The sequence below is a fragment of the Leptodactylus fuscus genome, chromosome 4 (assembly GCF_031893055.1).
Source record: "Leptodactylus fuscus isolate aLepFus1 chromosome 4, aLepFus1.hap2, whole genome shotgun sequence".
Lineage (NCBI taxonomy): Eukaryota > Metazoa > Chordata > Amphibia > Anura > Leptodactylidae > Leptodactylus > Leptodactylus fuscus.
Genome location: NC_134268.1, coordinates 4972757 through 4992060, shown reverse-complemented (window position 1 = coordinate 4992060; position 19304 = coordinate 4972757). Strand labels below are relative to the sequence as shown.

Genomic DNA, 19304 nt, shown 5'->3' with positions numbered 1-19304 from the left:
CACTGATATCTGCCCCAGTCATCCCACTATTACCCCCCCAGTATTATATACACTGATATCTGCCCCAGTCATCCCCCTATTACCCCCCAAGTATTATATACACTGATATCTGCCCCAGTCATCCCTCTATTACCCCCCAAGTATTATATACACTGATATCTGCCCCAGTCATCCCCCTATTACCCCCCCAGTATTATATACACTGATATCTGCCCCAGTCATCCCTCTATTATCCCCCAAGTATTATATACACTGATATCTGCCCCAGTCATCCCCCTATTACCCCCCAAGTATTATATACACTGATATCTGCCCCAGTCACCCCACTATTACCCCCCCCCAAGTATTATATACACTGATATCTGCCCCAGTCATCCCCCTATTACCCCCCCCCAGTATTATATACCCTGATATCTCCCCAGTCATCCCCCTATTACCCCCCCCCCAGTATTATATACACTGATATCTGCCCCAGTCATCCCTCTATTATCCCCCAAGTATTATATACACTGATATCTGCCCCAGTCATCCCACTATTACCCCCCCAGTATTATATACACTGATATCTGCCCCAGTCATCCCCCTATTACCCCCCAAGTATTATATACACTGATATCTGCCCCAGTCATCCCTCTATTACCCCCCAAGTATTATATACACTGATATCTGCCCCAGTCATCCCCCTATTACCCCCCCAGTATTATATACACTGATATCTGCCCCAGTCATCCCTCTATTATCCCCCAAGTATTATATACACTGATATCTGCCCCAGTCATCCCCCTATTACCCCCCCCCCAGTATTATATACACTGATATCTGCCCCAGTCATCCCCCTATTACCCCCTCCCCCAAGTATTATATACACTGATATCTGCCCCAGTCATCCCCCTATTACCCCCCAAGTATTATTTACACTGATATCTGCCCCAGTCAACCCCCTATTACCCCCCAAGTATTATATACACTGATATCTGCCCCAGTCATCCCCCTATTACCCCCCAAGTATTATATACACTGATATCTGCCCCAGTCATCCCTCTATTACCCCCCAAGTATTATATACACTGATATCTGCCCCAATCATCCCCCTATTACCCCCCCAAGTATTATTTACACTGATATCTGCCCCAGTCATCCCCCTATTACCCCCAAGTATTATATACACCGATATCTGCCCCAGTCATCCCCCTATTACCCCCCAAGTATTGTATACACTGATATCTGCCCCAGTCATCCCCCTATTACCCCCCAAGTATTGTATACACTGATATCTGCCCCAGTCATCCCTCTATTACCCCCCAAGTATTATATACACTGATATCTGCCCCAGTCATCCCCCTATTGCCCCCCAAGTATTATATACACTGATATCTGCCCCAGTCATCCCCCTATTACCCCTCCCCAAGTATTATATACACTGATATCTGCCCCAGTCATCCCCCTATTACCCCCCAAGTATTGTATACACTGATATCTGCCCCAGTCATCCCCTTATTACCCCCAAGTATTATATACACTGATATCTGCCCCAGTCATCCCCTTATTACCCCCAAGTATTATATACACTGATATCTGCCCCAGTCATCCCTCTATTACCCCCCAAGTATTATATACACTGATATCTGCCCCAGTCATCCCCCTATTACCCCCCCAAGTATTATATACACTGATATCTGCCCCAGTCATCCCCCTATTACCCCCCAAGTATTATATACACTGATATCTGCCCCAGTCATCCCTCTATTACCCCCCAAGTATTATATACACTGATATCTGCCCCAGTCATCCCCCTATTACCCCCCAAGTATTATATACACTGATATCTGCCCCAGTCACCCCCCCTATTACCCCCCAAGTATTATATACACTGATATCTGCCCCAGTCATCCCCCTATTACCCCCCCCAAGTATTATATACACTGATATCTGCCCCAGTCATCCCCCTATTACCCCCCAAGTATTATATACACTGATATCTGCCCCAGTCATCCGCCTATTACCCCCCAAGTATTATATACACTGATATCTGCCCCAGTCATCCCCCTATTACCCCCCAAGTATTATATACACTGATATCTGCCCCAGTCATCCCCCTATTACCCCCCCCCCAAGTATTATATACACTGATATCTGCCCCAGTCATCCCCCTATTACCCCCCAAGTATTATTTACACTGATATCTGCCCCAGTCATCCCCTTATTACCCCCAAGTATTATATACACTGATATCTGCCCCAGTCATCCCCCTATTACCCCCCAAGTATTATATACACTGATATCTGCCCCAGTCATCCCCTTATTACCCCCAAGTATTATATACACTGATATCTGCCCCAGTCATCCCCTTATTACCCCCAAGTATTATATACACTGATATCTGCCCCAGTCATCCCCCTATTACCCCCCAAGTATTATATACACTGATATCTGCCCCAGTCATCCCTCTATTACCCCCCCAAGTATTATATACACTGATATCTGCCCCAGTCATCCCCCTATTACCCCCCAAGTATTGTATACACTATCTGCCCCAGTCATCCCCCTATTACCCCCCAAGTATTGTATACACTGATATCTGCCCCAGTCATCCCCCTATTACCCCCCCAAGTATTATTTACACTGATATCTGCCCCAGTCATCCCCTTATTACCCCCAAGTATTATATACACTATCTGCCCCAGTCATCCCCCTATTACCCCCCAAGTATTATATACACTGATATCTGCCCCAGTCATCCCCCTATTACCCCCCAAGTATTATATACACTGATATCTGCCCCAGTCATCCCTCTATTACCCCCCAAGTATTATATACACTGATATCTGCCCCAGTCATCCCTCTATTACCCCCTAAGTATTATATACACTGATATCTGCCCCAGTCATCCCACTATTACCCCCCAAGTATTATATACACTGATATCTGCCCCAGTCATCCCCCTATTACCCCCCCCAGTATTATATACACTGATATCTGCCCCAGTCATCCCCCTATTACCCCCCAAGTATTATATACACTGATATCTTCCCCAGTCATCCCCCTATTACCCCCAAGTATTATATACACTGATATCTGCCCCAGTCATCCCCCTATTACCCCCCCAGTATTATATACACTGATATCTGCCCCAGTCATCCCCCTATTACCCCCCCAAGTATTATATACACTGATATCTGCCCCAGTCATCCCTCTCTTACCCCCCAAGTATTATATACACTGATATCTGCCCCAGTCATCCCCCTATTACCCCCAAGTATTATATACACTATCTGCCCCAGTCATCCCCCTATTACCCCCCAAGTATTATATACACTGATATCTGCCCCAGTCATCCCCCTATTACCCCCCAAGTATTATATACACTGATATCTGCCCCAGTCATCCCCCTATTACCCCCCAAGTATTATATACACTGATATCTGCCCCAGTCATCCCCCTATTACCCCCCAAGTATTATATACACTGATATCTGCCCCAGTCATCCCCCTATTACCCCCCAAGTATTATATACACTGATATCTGCCCCAGTCATCCCCCTATTACCCCCCCAAGTATTATATACACTGATATCTGCCCCAGTCATCCCCCTATTACCCCCCCCCCAAGTATTATATACCCTGATATCTCCCCAGTCATCCCCCTATTACCCCCCCAAGTATTATATACCCTGATATCTGCCCCAGTCATCCCTCTATTATCCCCCAAGTATTATATACACTGATATCTGCCCCAGTCATCCCCCTATTACCCCCCAAGTATTATATACACTGATATCTGCCCCAGTCATCCGCCTATTACCCCCCCCAAGTATTATATACCCTGATATCTCCCCAGTCATCCCCCTATTACCCCCCCAAGTATTATATACCCTGATATCTGCCCCAGTCATCCCTCTATTATCCCCCAAGTATTATATACACTGATATCTGCCCCAGTCATCCCCCTATTACCCCCCCAAGTATTATATACCCTGATATCTGCCCCAGTCATCCCTCTATTATCCCCCAAGTATTATATACACTGATATCTGCCCCAGTCATCCCCCTATTACCCCCCAAGTATTATATACACTGATATCTGCCCCAGTCATCCGCTTATTACCCCCCCAAGTATTATATACACTGATATCTGCCCCAGTCATCCCCTTATTACCCCCATGTATTATATACACTGATATCTGCCCCAGTCATCCCCCTATTACCCCCCAAGTATTATATACACTGATATCTGCCCCAGTCACCCCCCTATTACCCCCCCAAGTATTATATACACTGATATCTGCCCCAGTCACCCCCCTATTACCCCCCCCAAGTATTATATACACTGATATCTGCCCCAGTCATCCCCCTATTACCCCCCCCCCAAGTATTATATACCCTGATATCTGCCCCAGTCATCCCTCTATTACCCCCCACAAGTATTATATACACTGATATCTGCCCCAGTCATCCCTCTATTACCCCCCCCCCCCAAGTATTATATACACTGATATCTGCCCCAGTCATCCCCCTATTACCCCCCAAGTATTATATACACTGATATCTGCCCCAGTCATCCCCCTATTACCCCCCCTGTCCCTTATAGATTGGTTCCTGTCCCTTATAGGGCGGTTGCTGTCCCTTATAGGGCGGTTGCTGTCCCTTATAGGGCGGTTGCTGTCTCTTATAGGGCGGTTGCTGTCCCTTATAGGGCGGTTGCTGTCCCTTATAGGGCGGTTGCTGTCCCTTATAGGGTGGGTCCTGTCCCATATAGAGCGATTCCTATCCAGCTGCCTGACATTCGGCTGGACCCCCACCCCCACAGTGGTGATTGTATGGGGGTGGGCCAGCGGGGGTCACTTAGTCGATGTCCTTGGCTCCGGCCCTGACCTCGCTCTGTCTTCCTCCATGTCCTGCAGTGTCGTTTTCTCCTTCATCCTCCTCTCGATCTTCAGCCGCCCCATAGATGATGGAGCCGCACACTGCTGGTGGGGGGAGCAACGTTCCGGCCTTCCTGGCCAAGTTATGGACTCTGGTGGAGGACCCGGAGACGGACCCCCTGATCTGCTGGAGCCCGGTAAGGTCTCATGTAGTACAATTCTGAACCATAAAGGGGCCACCCATGGAGGTGTCAAATTAAAACTCGCACCCACCTGCCCTATGACTGGGGCACATTCAGAGCATGGCCGTAGTGACGGACCCCCAGACAGATGTGCATGATAACACTGACCCCCCCCCCCCCCCCCTCCCATATCTACATGGTCTGTGCTGGGAATGACCTCCTACCCTGCTGGTGTGTGTGTGCGCGAGTGTTACGCCTGGACTCTCCCTGGAACAAGGCCAGCAGGAGAGAAGACGACGCCCCGAGGAGAGGAATCTGGGGATGTGAAAGAAAAGCTCACACTAGATCTCTGATCTCACATGGGAGAAGATATGATACTGGATCACTGATCTGGTGTAAGAGGAGACGTTATACGAGATCACTGATCTGGTGTAAGAGGAGACATTATACGAGATCACTGATCTGGTGTAAAAGGAGACGTTATACGGGATCACTGATCTGGTGTAAGAGGAGACGTTATACGAGATCACTGATCTGGTGTAAGAGGAGACGTTATACGGGATCACTGATCTGGTGTAATAGGAGACGTTATACTGGATCAGTGATCTGTTGTAAGAGGAGACGTTATACGGGGTCACTGACCTGGTGTAAGAGGAGACGTTATACGGGATCACTGATCTGGTGGAAGAGGAGACGTTATACTGGATCACTGATCTGTTGTAAGAGGAGACGTTATACTGGATCACTGATCTGTTGTAAGAGGAGACGTTATACGGGATCACTGATCTGGTGTAAGAGGAGATGTTATACGGGATCAATTATCTGGTGTAAGAGGAGACGTTATACTGGGTCACTGATCTGATGTAAGAGGAGACATTGTAGCGGATCACTAATCTGGTGTAAGAGGAGACGTTATATTGGATCACTGATCTGGCATAAGGGGAGACGTTATACAGGATCACTGATCTGGTGTAAGAGGAGATGTTATACTGGATCACTGATCTGGTGTAACAGGAGACGTTATACGGGATCACTGATCTGGTGTAAGAGGAGACGTTATACGGGATCACTGATCTGGTGGAAGAGGAGATGTTATACGGGATCACTGATCTGGTGGAAGAGGAGATGTTATACGGGATCACTGATCTGGTGGAAGAGGAGATGTTATACGGGATCACTGATCTGGTGGAAGAGGAGATGTTATACGGGATCACTGATCTGGTGTCAGTGGAGACGTTATACGGAATCACTGATCTGGTGTAAGAGGAGACGTTATACGGGATCACTGATCTGGTGTCAGTGGAGACGTTATACGGGATCACTGATCTGGTGTAAGAGGAGACGTTGTACTGGATTACTGATCTGGTGTTAGAGGAGGCGTTGTAGCGGATCACTGATCTGGTGTAAGAGGAAACGTTATACAGGATCACTTATCTGGTGTAAGAGGAGACGTTATACGGGATCACTGATCTGGTGTCAGTGGAGACGTTATACGGGATCACTGATCTGGTGTCAGTGGAGACGTTATGCGGGATCACTGATCTGGTGTAAGAGGAGACGTTATACGGGATCACTGATCTGGTGTAACAGGAGACGTTAAACTGGATCACTGATCTGGTGTAAGAGAAGACGTTATATGGGATCACTGATCTGTTGTAAGAAGAGGCGTTGTAGCGGATCACTGATCTGGTGTAACAGGAGACGTTATGCTGGATTACTGATCTGGTGTAAGAGGAGGCGTTGTAGCGGATCACTGATCTGGTGTAAGAGGAGACGTTATATGGGATCACTGATCTGTTTTAAGAAGAGGCGTTATACTGGATCACTGATCTGTTGTAAGAGGAGACGTTATACTGGATCACTGACCTGGTGTAAGAGGAGACGTTATACGGGATCACTGATCTGGTGGAAGAGGAGACGTTATACTGGATCACTGATCTGGTGGAAGAGGAGACGTTATACTGGATCACTGATCTGTTGTAAGAGGAGACGTTATACTGGATCACTGATCTGTTGTAAGAGGAGACGTTATACTGGATCACTGATCTGTTGTAAGAGGAGACGTTATACGGGATCACTGATCTGGTGTAAGAGGAGATGTTATACGGGATCAATTATCTGGTGTAAGAGGAGACGTTATACTGGGTCACTGATCTGATGTAAGAGGAGACATTGTAGCGGATCACTAATCTGGTGTAAGAGGAGACGTTATATTGGATCACTGATCTGGCATAAGGGGAGACGTTATACAGGATCACTGATCTGGTGTAAGAGGAGATGTTATACTGGATCACTGATCTGGTGTAACAGGAGACGTTATACGGGATCACTGATCTGGTGTAAGAGGAGACGTTATACGGGATCACTGATCTGGTGGAAGAGGAGATGTTATACGGGATCACTGATCTGGTGGAAGAGGAGATGTTATACGGGATCACTGATCTGGTGGAAGAGGAGATGTTATACGGGATCACTGATCTGGTGGAAGAGGAGATGTTATACGGGATCACTGATCTGGTGTCAGTGGAGACGTTATACGGAATCACTGATCTGGTGTAAGAGGAGACGTTATACGGGATCACTGATCTGGTGTCAGTGGAGACGTTATACGGGATCACTGATCTGGTGTAAGAGGAGACGTTGTACTGGATTACTGATCTGGTGTTAGAGGAGGCGTTGTAGCGGATCACTGATCTGGTGTAAGAGGAAACGTTATACAGGATCACTTATCTGGTGTAAGAGGAGACGTTATACGGGATCACTGATCTGGTGTCAGTGGAGACGTTATACGGGATCACTGATCTGGTGTCAGTGGAGACGTTATGCGGGATCACTGATCTGGTGTAAGAGGAGACGTTATACGGGATCACTGATCTGGTGTAACAGGAGACGTTAAACTGGATCACTGATCTGGTGTAAGAGAAGACGTTATATGGGATCACTGATCTGTTGTAAGAAGAGGCGTTGTAGCGGATCACTGATCTGGTGTAACAGGAGACGTTATGCTGGATTACTGATCTGGTGTAAGAGGAGGCGTTGTAGCGGATCACTGATCTGGTGTAAGAGGAGACGTTATATGGGATCACTGATCTGTTTTAAGAAGAGGCGTTATACTGGATCACTGATCTGTTGTAAGAGGAGACGTTATACTGGATCACTGACCTGGTGTAAGAGGAGACGTTATACGGGATCACTGATCTGGTGGAAGAGGAGACGTTATACTGGATCACTGATCTGGTGGAAGAGGAGACGTTATACTGGATCACTGATCTGTTGTAAGAGGAGACGTTATACTGGATCACTGATCTGTTGTAAGAGGAGACGTTATACTGGATCACTGATCTGTTGTAAGAGGAGACGTTATACGGGATCACTGATCTGGTGTAAGAGGAGATGTTATACGGGATCAATTATCTGGTGTAAGAGGAGACGTTATACTGGGTCACTGATCTGATGTAAGAGGAGACATTGTAGCGGATCACTAATCTGGTGTAAGAGGAGACGTTATATTGGATCACTGATCTGGCATAAGGGGAGACGTTATACAGGATCACTGATCTGGTGTAAGAGGAGATGTTATACTGGATCACTGATCTGGTGTAACAGGAGACGTTATACGGGATCACTGATCTGGTGTAAGAGGAGACGTTATACGGGATCACTGATCTGGTGGAAGAGGAGATGTTATACGGGATCACTGATCTGGTGGAAGAGGAGATGTTATACGGGATCACTGATCTGGTGGAAGAGGAGATGTTATACGGGATCACTGATCTGGTGGAAGAGGAGATGTTATACGGGATCACTGATCTGGTGTCAGTGGAGACGTTATACGGAATCACTGATCTGGTGTAAGAGGAGACGTTATACGGGATCACTGATCTGGTGTCAGTGGAGACGTTATACGGGATCACTGATCTGGTGTAAGAGGAGACGTTGTACTGGATTACTGATCTGGTGTTAGAGGAGGCGTTGTAGCGGATCACTGATCTGGTGTAAGAGGAAACGTTATACAGGATCACTTATCTGGTGTAAGAGGAGACGTTATACGGGATCACTGATCTGGTGTCAGTGGAGACGTTATACGGGATCACTGATCTGGTGTCAGTGGAGACGTTATGCGGGATCACTGATCTGGTGTAAGAGGAGACGTTATACGGGATCACTGATCTGGTGTAACAGGAGACGTTAAACTGGATCACTGATCTGGTGTAAGAGAAGACGTTATATGGGATCACTGATCTGTTGTAAGAAGAGGCGTTGTAGCGGATCACTGATCTGGTGTAACAGGAGACGTTATGCTGGATTACTGATCTGGTGTAAGAGGAGGCGTTGTAGCGGATCACTGATCTGGTGTAAGAGGAGACGTTATATGGGATCACTGATCTGTTTTAAGAAGAGGCGTTATACTGGATCACTGATCTGTTGTAAGATGAGGCGTTGTAGCGGATCACTGATCTGGTGTAACAGGAGACGTTATACTGGATTACTGATCTGGTGTAAGATGAGGCGTTGTAGCGGATCACTGATCTGGTGTAAGAGGAGACGTTATACTGGATCACTGATCTGGTGTAAGAGGAGGCGTTATACTGGATCACTGATCTGGTGTAAGAGGAGATGTTATATGGGATCACTGATCTGTTGTAAGAGGAGGCGTTGTAGCGGATCACTGATCTGGTGTAAGAGGAGACGTTATACGGGATCACTGATCTGGTGTAAGAGGAGATGTTATACGGGATCACTGACCTGGTGTAAGAGATGATGTTATACTGGGTCACTGATCTGGTGTAACAGGAGACGTTATGCTGGATCACTGATCTGGTGTAAGAGGAGACGTTATACGGGATCACTGATCTGGTGTAAGAGGAGATGTTATACTGGATCACTGATCTGGTGTAAGAGGAGGCGTTATACTGGATCACTGATCTGTTGTAAGAAGAGGCGTTGTAGCGGATCACTGATCTGGTGTAAGAGGAGACGTTAGACGGGATCACTGATCTGGTGTAATAGGAGACGTTATACTGGATCACTGATCTGGTGTAAGAGGAGGCGTTGTAGCGGATCACTGATCTGGTGTAAGAGGAGATGTTATACTGGATCACTGATCTGGTGTAAGGGGAGACGTTAGACGGGATCACTGATCTGGTGTAATAGGAGACGTTATACTGGATTACTGATCTGGTGTAAGAGGAGGCGTTGTAGCGGATCACTGATCTGGTGTAAGAGGAGACGTTAGACGGGATCACTGATCTGGTGTAATAGGAGACGTTATACTGGATTACTGATCTGGTGTAAGAGGAGGCGTTGTAGCGGATCACTGATCTGGTGTAAGAGGAGACGTTATATGGGATCACTGATCTGTTGTAAGAAGAGGCGTTGTAGCGGATCACTGATCTGGTGTAAGAGGAGACGTTATATGGGATCACTGATCTGTTGTAAGAAGAGGCGTTGTAGCGGATCTCTGATCTGGTGTAATAGGAGACGTTATACTGGATCACTGATCTGGTGTAAGAGGAGACGTTATATGGGATCACTGATCTGTTGTAAGAAGAGGCGTTGTAGCGGATCTCTGATCTGGTGTAATAGGAGACGTTATACTGGATCACTGATCTGGTGTAAGAGGAGACGTTATATGGGATCACTGATCTGTTGTAAGAAGAGGCGTTGTAGCGGATCTCTGATCTGGTGTAATAGGAGACGTTATACTGGATTACTGATCTGGTGTAAGAGGAGGCGTTGTAGCGGATCACTTATCTGGTGTAATAGGAGACTTTATACTGGATTACTGATCTGGTGTAAGAGGAGACGTTATACTGGATCACTCTTCTCAGATGGGTGGAGATATGATACTGGATCACTAATGTGTCGTTGGAGATGTGGTGGTGCTGTCAGATTCGGTGGGATGTGGCGGAAGTATTTATATTCCCGGTGCCCCGGTCACATGACGGCTTCCTGCACCTGCTGCTGCTATATTTTGCCCATGACTGAGGTTTTAACCTTTTTTGGGTATGGTGATTCAGGCTGCAGTAGACGGAACGTATCACAGACCCTCAGACCATGTGCACATTAATAGTGAGTGGCCACTACACGCATGTCACATATGCCCCCGGCTGCTGCTACCTGCCAAGCACAATGCCATATATCACCTAGTGGCCATACTTAGTGCTGCAGCCCATTCACTTGGATGGGACTGAGCTCCGATCAGTGACCGTCACACAGACAGATGCTGCCATCATAACCTTAGGTCATTAAAGGTCCCAGAAATCCCTTTAACAAGAAAGCGTCCTGAGCTTTCTCATCAGGCGGCAGATGTGGGGGAGTCAGTCCTGTGAGTCACTGACCCAAGCTAAGCCAAGTGTGCGTGTGTATAGGGGAGAAGGACGAGACAGCCTGCAAATATATTGTCTGGTCGGCTTTACAGTCTTCTGGAAATCATGGAGGACGGCCCCTCCCCAACTCTGCCGACCTCGCCACGTTACATTGTGTGAACGCACCCTAAGGCTCACACTACCGTTGTTAATGTCCGTTGCTGTCTTCTGTGATAGGGTGACAGCAACAGACATTAAACTGTTACAGAGAAGGGACAGAGCGGTTCTATGTCCTTCCCACAACATGGCGGCGGCGCAGGAGGAAAAGTCCTGAATAGAATCCGTCTGATGGAAGACGACAACGCTAGTGTGAACCCCGCCTAAGCAGCAGCCTGTTGTGTGCAGCGTGTGTGTATATAGCGGTGTGTGTGTATATAGCGGTGTGTGTGTGTATATAGCGCAGTGTGTGTGTATATAGCGCAGTGTGTGTGTGTGTATATAGCGGTGTGTGTGTGTGTGTGTGTATATAGCGGTGTGTGTATATAGCGGTGTGTGTGTGTGTATATAGCGGTGTGTGTATATAGCGGTGTGTCTGTATACAGTGCCTTGTAGAAGTCTTTGCGTTCTTTGACACCCAGTTTATCGGTGAGAACAACATAAAGTATCAGATAATTGTGAAGTGGAAGGAAAATGATACAAAGTTATCACATTGTAATCCCATAACATCTGAGCAGTGAGGTGTAATAGTCTTCACCCCCCGTATACTCCTCATACTGTATTATATACCCCCCCGTATACTCCTCATACTGTATTATATACCCCCTGTATACTCCTCATACTGTATTATATACCCCCCCGTATACTCCTCATACTGTATTATATACCCCCCGTATACTCCTCATACTGTATTATATACCCCCCGTATACTCCTCATACTGTATTATATACCCCCCCGTATACTCCTCTTACTGTATTATATACCCCCTCATTCATATATCATATACAGTGAGGTGTAAAAGTATTCACCCCCTGTCCCGATACTTTGGCTACAATCCCATCTACAAGTCCTTTGGGCTCGGTCTTTGCCCCCCTAGAGATGACATTTCGGCCCCTTCTTTGCAGTCAGATTGGTTGGAGCGTCTGTGATCAGTAATCTCACTGGGATTTGGGTCTGGCCTGTGACGGGGCCGCTCTAACCCCAGAATATTCTGTGATCTGAACCAGTCACTGGGGCTCGGGCCGGAGGTTTCGGGTCATTGCTGGAATCTCCTTCCCAGTCTCAGGTTTTCTTCCAGGATTGTCCTGTATTTCGGTCCATCTTCCCATCACCTCTGAGCCCCTGTCCCTGCTACCCCCCCCCCACCCATGATGCTGCCCCCACCATGTGTCACAGTGGGGGGATGACGGGGTGTTCAGGGGGATGGGCAGGATTACTTTACATTTAGGCCTTTCCCCTTTGGTCTCCTCTCACCTTCTCCCACATGTTTGCGGGGTCTCCCTATATGTCTTGTGGCCATAACCTGCAGACGCCCCTTCTTATGTCTTTCTTACCACAATGATTTCCTTCTTGCCGCTTTCCCATATAGATGGTCAGATTTGTGGGGTGCGCAGTGATCTCTAGGTGTCCTGTGGACAGATTCTCCTGTACCTGAGGATTTCTGCGGCTCCTCCACACTGACCAGGGGCCTCTTGGCGACTTCTCTGACCAGCGCTCTCCTTGTCAGCGCTCTCCTTAGGTGTCTTGTAGGTCACTTTCTCCAGGTTTGGATGATGGATTGTACCGGGCTCCTCGGGAGATGTTTGTATAACCTGACCCTGCTTTACACTTCTCCACAACTCTATCTCTGAGCTGTCTGGTGAGTTCCTTGGTCTTCCTGAAGCAGTTTGTTCACTAGTGATCTCTAACAAACCCCTGAGGCCTTCACAGAGCAGGTCGGACTCATCTAGTAACTCACTCAGTGACTTCTGGAGACAGTTGTGAGCACTGGATTGTATTTAGGGGATCAGGAGTACGGGGGAGGGGGGGGGGGTGAAGACTTTTGCACGTCACGTGTCAGATGTTTATTGGATTACATTGTGAGAACCTTCCGGCATTTTCCATTACACTTCACAATTATCTGATTCTTTGTGTTATCGCTGAAAATCTGAAGAAATACATTTGTTTGTAGTTGTGACAAATGTCAGGGGGTGTGAAGACTTTTGCAAGGCGTTGCATATATATTGATAGGTGTGTGTATACCAGTGTGTGTCTATATACCACTATGTGTGTACTACTGTATATGTAGATTTCTTTCCAGTTACAGATCTATGACTTTTACTATATAGGCGGGGTGGGGGTGTTTATTCTTCTGCCGTTGTTGCTCCCTGTTATCAGCCTGGTACGCCGCTGCTGATCTGGTTGCTCCGCTTTGGATAGTGTTTCAGGTTTCTCCATTCGCTCATCTCCTCATTGTCCTGCGCCAAGGGTAGTGCTGTAAAGTGATCCGCGCCGCACACATGGTTATCATTTACTCTTTTTGGGGAGGGGGGGGTGATGTTCTTGCCACAAGTAGCGGTCTGGCCGCTGTCCAGCGGGGGAGGGGGCGCTCTGCTCCGAGCTGATTGTCTGCTGATCCTGCCACACTCTATTACTCAGTCACTGCGGCCCTGACACCCGGAGTGCAATGGACTGGTTGTCAGCACACGTAGTCGCTGCTGCCCTGGCTTCAAGGTGTGCCCTAGTGTCGCTTACACAGAGTATTAGCCAGCAGTCTTTCTGCCCCTTCCCCTCTCTCTCTGTGCCCCTTCCCCTCTCTCTCTGTGCCCCTTCCCCTCTCTCTCTCTCTCTCTCTCTCTCTCTCTCTCTCTCTCTCTCTCTCTCTCTCTGCCCCTTCCCCTCTCTCTCTCTCTGCCCTTCCTCTCTCTCTCTCTCTCTCTCTCTCTCTCTCTCTCTCTCCTCTCTCTCTCTCTGCCCCTTCCCCCTCTCTCTCTCTCTGCCCATTCCCCTCTCTCTCTCTCTGCCCCTTCCCCTCATCTCTCTCTCTGCCCCTTCCCCTCTCTCTCTCTCTGCCCCTTCCCCTCTCTCTCTCTCTGCCCCTTCCCCTCTCTCTCTCTCTGCCCCTTCCCCTCTCTCTCTCTCTGCCCCTTCCCCTCTCTCTCTCTCTCTCTCTCTCTCTCTCTCATCTCTCTCTCTCTCTGCCCCTTCCCCTCTCTCTCTCTCTGCCCCTTCCTCTCTCTCTCTCTCTCTCTCTCTGCCCCTTCCCCTCTCTCTCTCTCTCTCTCTCTCTCTCTCTCTCTCTCTCTCTCTCTGCCCCTTCCCCTCTCTCTGCCCCTTCCCCTCTCTCTGGCCCCTTCCCCTCTCTCTCTCTGCCTCTTCCCCCCTCTCTCTCTCTCTCTGCCCCTTCCCCTCTCTCTGCCCCTTCCCTCTCTCTGCCCCTTCCCCTCTCTCTGCCCCCTTCCCCTCTCTCTGCCCCTTCCCCTCTCTCTGCCCCTTCCCCCTCTCTCTGCCCCTTCCCCCTCTCTCTGCCCCTTCCCCTCTCTCTCTCTGCCCCTTCCCCCTCTCTCTCTCTCTCTCTGCCCCTTCCCTCTCTCTCTGCCCCTTCCCTCTCTCTCTCTCTCTCTCTCTCTCTCTCTCTCTCTCTCTCTGCCCCTTCCCCTCTCTCTCTCTCTGCCCCTTCCCTCTCTCTCTCTCTGCCCCTTCCCCTCTCTCTCTCCCTGCCCCTTCCCTCTCTCTCTCTCTCTCTCTCTCTCTCTCTCTGCCCCTTCCCCTCTCTCTCTCTCTGCCCCTTCCCCTCTCTCTCTCTCTCTCTCTCTCTCTCTCTCTCTCTCTCTCTCTCTCTCTGCCCCTTCCCCTCTCTCTGCCCCTTCCCCTCTCTCTGCCCCTTCCCTCTCTCTGCCCCTTCCCCCTCTCTCTGCCCCTTCCCCTCTCTCTGCCCCTTCCCCTCTCTCTCTCTGCCTCTTCCCCCCTCTCTCTCTCTCTCTCTGCCCCTTCCCCTCTCTCTGCCCCTTCCCCTCTCTCTGCCCCTTCCCCTCTCTCTGCCCCTTCCCCTCTCTCTCTCTGCCCCTTCCCCCCTCTCTCTCTCTCTCTCTCTGCCCCTTCCCCTCTCTCTGCCCCTTCCCTCTCTCTGCCCCTTCCCCTCTCTCTGCCCCTTCCCCTCTCTCTGCCCCTTCCCCTCTCTCTGCCCCTTCCCCTCTCTCTCTCTGCCCCTTCCCCCCCTCTCTCTCTCTCTCTCTGCCCCTTCCCCTCTCTCTGCCCCTTCCCCTCTCTCTGCCCCTTCCCCTCTCTCTCTCTGCCCTTCCCCCCTCTCCTCTCTCTCTCTCTGCCCCTTCCCCTCTCTCTCTCTCTCTCTCTCTCTCTCTCTCCTCTCTCTCTCTCTCTCTCACTCTCTCTGCCCCTTCCCCCCTCTCTCTCTCTGCCCCTTCCCCTCTCTCTCTGCCCCTTCCCCTCTCTCTCTCTCTCTCTGCCCCTTCCCTCGCTCTCTCTCTCTCTGCCCTTCCCCTCGCTCTCTCTCTCTCTGCCCCTTCCCTCGCTCTCTCTCTCTCTCTCTGCCCCTTCCCCTCTCTCTCTCTCTCTGCCCCTTCCCTCGCTCTCTCTCTCTCTGCCCCTTCCCTCGCTCTCTCTCTCTGCCCCTTCCCTCGCTCTCTCTCTCTCTGCCCCTTCCCCTCGCTCTCTCTCTCTGCCCCTTCCTCGCTCTCTCTCTCTCTGCCCCTTCCCCTCTCTCTCTGCCCCTTCCCCTCTCTCTCTGCCCCTTCCCCTCTCTCTCTGCCCCTTCCCCTCTCTCTCTGCCCCTTCCCTCTCCTCTCTGCCCCCTTCCCCTCTCTCTCTCTCTGCCCCTTCCCCTCTCTCTCTCTCTGCCCCTTCCCCTCTCTCTCTCTCTCTGCCCCTTCCCCCTCTCTCTCTCTCTGCCCCTTCCTCGCTCTCTCTCTCTCTGCCCCTTCCTCGCTCTCTCTCTCTCTGCCCCCTTCCCCTCTCTCTCTCTGCCCTTCCCCTCTCTCTCTCTGCCCCTTCCCCTCTCTCTCTCTCTCTCTGCCCCTTCCCCTCTCTCTCTGCCCCTTCCCTCGCTCTCTCTCTCTCTGCCCCTTCCCCTCTCTCTCTGCCCCTTCCCTCGCTCTCTCTCTCTCTGACCCTTCCCCTCTCTCTCTGCCCTTCCCTCGCTCTCTCTCTCTCTGCCCCTTCCCTCGCTCTCTCTCTCTCTGCCCTTCCCTCGCTCTCTCTCTCTCTGCCCCTTCCTCGCTCTCTCTCTCTCTGCCCCTTCCCTCGCTCTCTCTCTCTCTGCCCCTTCCCTCTCGCTCTCTCTCTCTCTGCCCCTTCCCCTCGCTCTCTCTCTCTGCCCCTTCCCTCGCTCTCTCTCTCTCTGCCCCTTCCCTCTCTCTTTGCCCCTTCCCTCTCTCTCTGCCCCTTCCCTCGCTCTCTCTCTCTCTGCCCCTTCCCTCGCTCTCTCTTCTCTCTGCCCCTTCCCTCTCTCCTCCTCACCTCTCTCTCTCTTTTCTCCTAGGAGGGGAGCAGCTTTCATGTTTTGACCAGGGATGTTTTGCCAAAGAAGTTCTTCCAAAATACTTCAAGCACAACAACATGGCGAGCTTTGTGAGGCAGCTCAATATGTGTAAGTATCTGAGCCAGGGAGGTTGTGCCGCTGTCCTCTCCTGGTCTGCGGGGTCACCGCTCCTTCATGTCCTCTTCCTGGTCTGCGGGGTCACTGCTCCTTCATGTCCCCTCCTGGTCTGCGGGGTCACCGCTCCTTCATGTCCCCTCCTGGTCTGCGGGGTCACCACTCCCTCATGTCCCCTCCTGGTCTGCGGGGTCACCGCTCCTTCATGTCCTCTCCTGGTCTGCGGGGTCACCACTCCCTCATGTCCCCTCCTGGTCTGGGGGCCACCACTCCCTCATGTCCCCTCCTGGTCTGCGGGTCACCACTCCCTCGTCCCCTCCTGGTCTGCGGGGTCACCACTCCCTCATGTCCCCTCCTGGTCTGGGGGTCACCACTCCCTCATGTCCCCTCCTGGTCTGCGGGGTCACCACTCCCCTCATGTCCCCTCCTGGTCTGCGGGGTCACCACTCCCTCATGTCCACCTCCTGGTCTGCGGGGCCACCACTCCCTCATGTCCCCTCCTGGTCTGCGGGGTCACCACTCCCATCGTCCCCTCCTGGTCTGCGGGGTCACCACTCCCTCATGTCCCCTCCTGGTCTGCGGGGCCACCACTCCCTCATGTCCCCTCCTGGTCTGGGGGCCACCACTCCCTCATGTCCCCTCCTGGTCTGCGGGGTCACCACTCCCTCGTCCCCTCCTGTCTGCGGGGTCACCACTCCCTCATGTCCCCTCCTGGTCTGCGGGGCCACCACTCCCTCATGTCCCCTCCTGGTCTGCGGGCCACCACTCCCTCATGTCCCCTCCTGGTCTGCGGGGTCACCACTCCCTCATGTCCCCTCCTGGTCTGCGGGGTCACCACTCCCTCATGTCCCCTCCTGGTCTGCGGGGTCACCACTCCCTCATGTCCCCTCCTGGTCTGCGGGGGTCACCACTCCCTCATTTGCCCTGCTGGTCAGGGGGCCCAGATGTGTCACTCTGTCTTCTCCTGAAGCCAATAGTGGTTAACTGAGTGGACCTTTGGCTTTGCCCCCCAGACGGTTTCCGTAAGGTGGTCCACATTGAGCAGGGGGGTCTGGTGAAGCCAGAGAAGGACGACACAGAGTTCCAACATCCGTATTTCATCCGGGGTCACGAGCATTTACTGGAGAACATCAAAAGGAAGGTGAACAATGTGAGTATGGGGGGCAGATGTGGGGGATGGGGGGGGGGGGGTCATCTTCACCTTTATATGACCTCATCATTTCTGTCCTCAGTTGTCAGCAACGAAAACAGTGGAGGTGAAAGTTCATCAGGACAATGTCAGTAAGCTGCTGACTGACGTGCAAGTCATGAAGGGGAAACAAGAGAGCATAGACTGCCGCCTGCTGGCCATGAAACAGTGAGTGACAACGGAGCCGCTAATGCAGCTCTCCCTGGGGTTGTCGGCTCTCTGAGATCTGCTCATGTGTCATGTTCCTTCCACAGTGAGAATGAATCTCTCTGGAGGGAGGTGGCCAGTCTGCGCCAGAAGCATGCCCAGCAGCAGAAGGTGGTCAACAAGGTGAGACTTACAACTCCCAGCATGCCCTTATCACTGCAGACTGGATAGGAGCTTGTCTCAGGGTCTGACCTGAGCCATGGCCATTATGGTGGTGGTGGTGGGGGGTGATGTGATGTGAGGGGAGGTTGTGACCGGACATGGTGGGGTTTAGGTTGAGATATGATATAGGGAGGAGGTTGTGGTGTGACCCGGGGTGTGGAGGTTGTGACGTGATACTGGGGGTTGATGTTGTGATGTGACACGAGGGGGGAGGTTGTGACGTGATACGGGGGGGGGGGGGGGGGGGGGCTGCAAAACAAAGAGACCACCTTCAGATACTGCAGACATAACACTGTGTTTTCTCCCTGCAGCTCATCCAGTTCCTCATCTCTCTGGTCCAGTCCAACCGAATTCTGGGGATGAAACGTAAAATGTGAGCGACCGATGTAGAAGTGTAAATACAGGTCACAGTAACTGCCGGACACTACACCGGCCTGTAGAGAGGGGGTGTACCGTAAACTCAGTGTCATCTTAGTGTTTTACAGAAAGAGATCACACTGTCCACAGAGAGGACTCAGCCCCCCTCCCCGCCAGAGAGCAGTGAGGCACGTCACTGACCTGTTAGCGCATACAGGCTTGGGCCTTGATGATCTCTCCCAAGCATCACATATTGTCCTGATATACAGGAGGAGGAGGCAGATCTATATGTGATATGTCCACCTATATACGAGGAGGAAGACCTATATGTGACTAGCTTCTGCCCGCGACTTCATCTGCGGGTTGTTGGTGTCGATGATCCGCCTATATTCAGCAAATTGCTGCTGTCGATGATTCGCCTACTTCGGCGTTTCAGCAGCTCTTAAGCTA

The 19304-nt window shown here is 50.8% G+C and overlaps 1 protein-coding gene across 1 annotated transcript in view; it reads left to right on the top strand.

Moving 5' to 3' along the window:
- Positions 1–19304, top strand: part of HSF1 (heat shock transcription factor 1) — a 31478-nt gene that overhangs the window by 4384 nt on the left and 7790 nt on the right. Inside the window, 7 exon segments of the mRNA XM_075270014.1 lie at positions 4901–5058; positions 16826–16841; positions 16844–16933; positions 17953–18089; positions 18172–18296; positions 18383–18458; positions 18809–18870. Of these exon segments, the coding sequence (XP_075126115.1) occupies positions 4948–5058; positions 16826–16841; positions 16844–16933; positions 17953–18089; positions 18172–18296; positions 18383–18458; positions 18809–18870 (617 nt within the window). The 5' untranslated portion in view covers positions 4901–4947.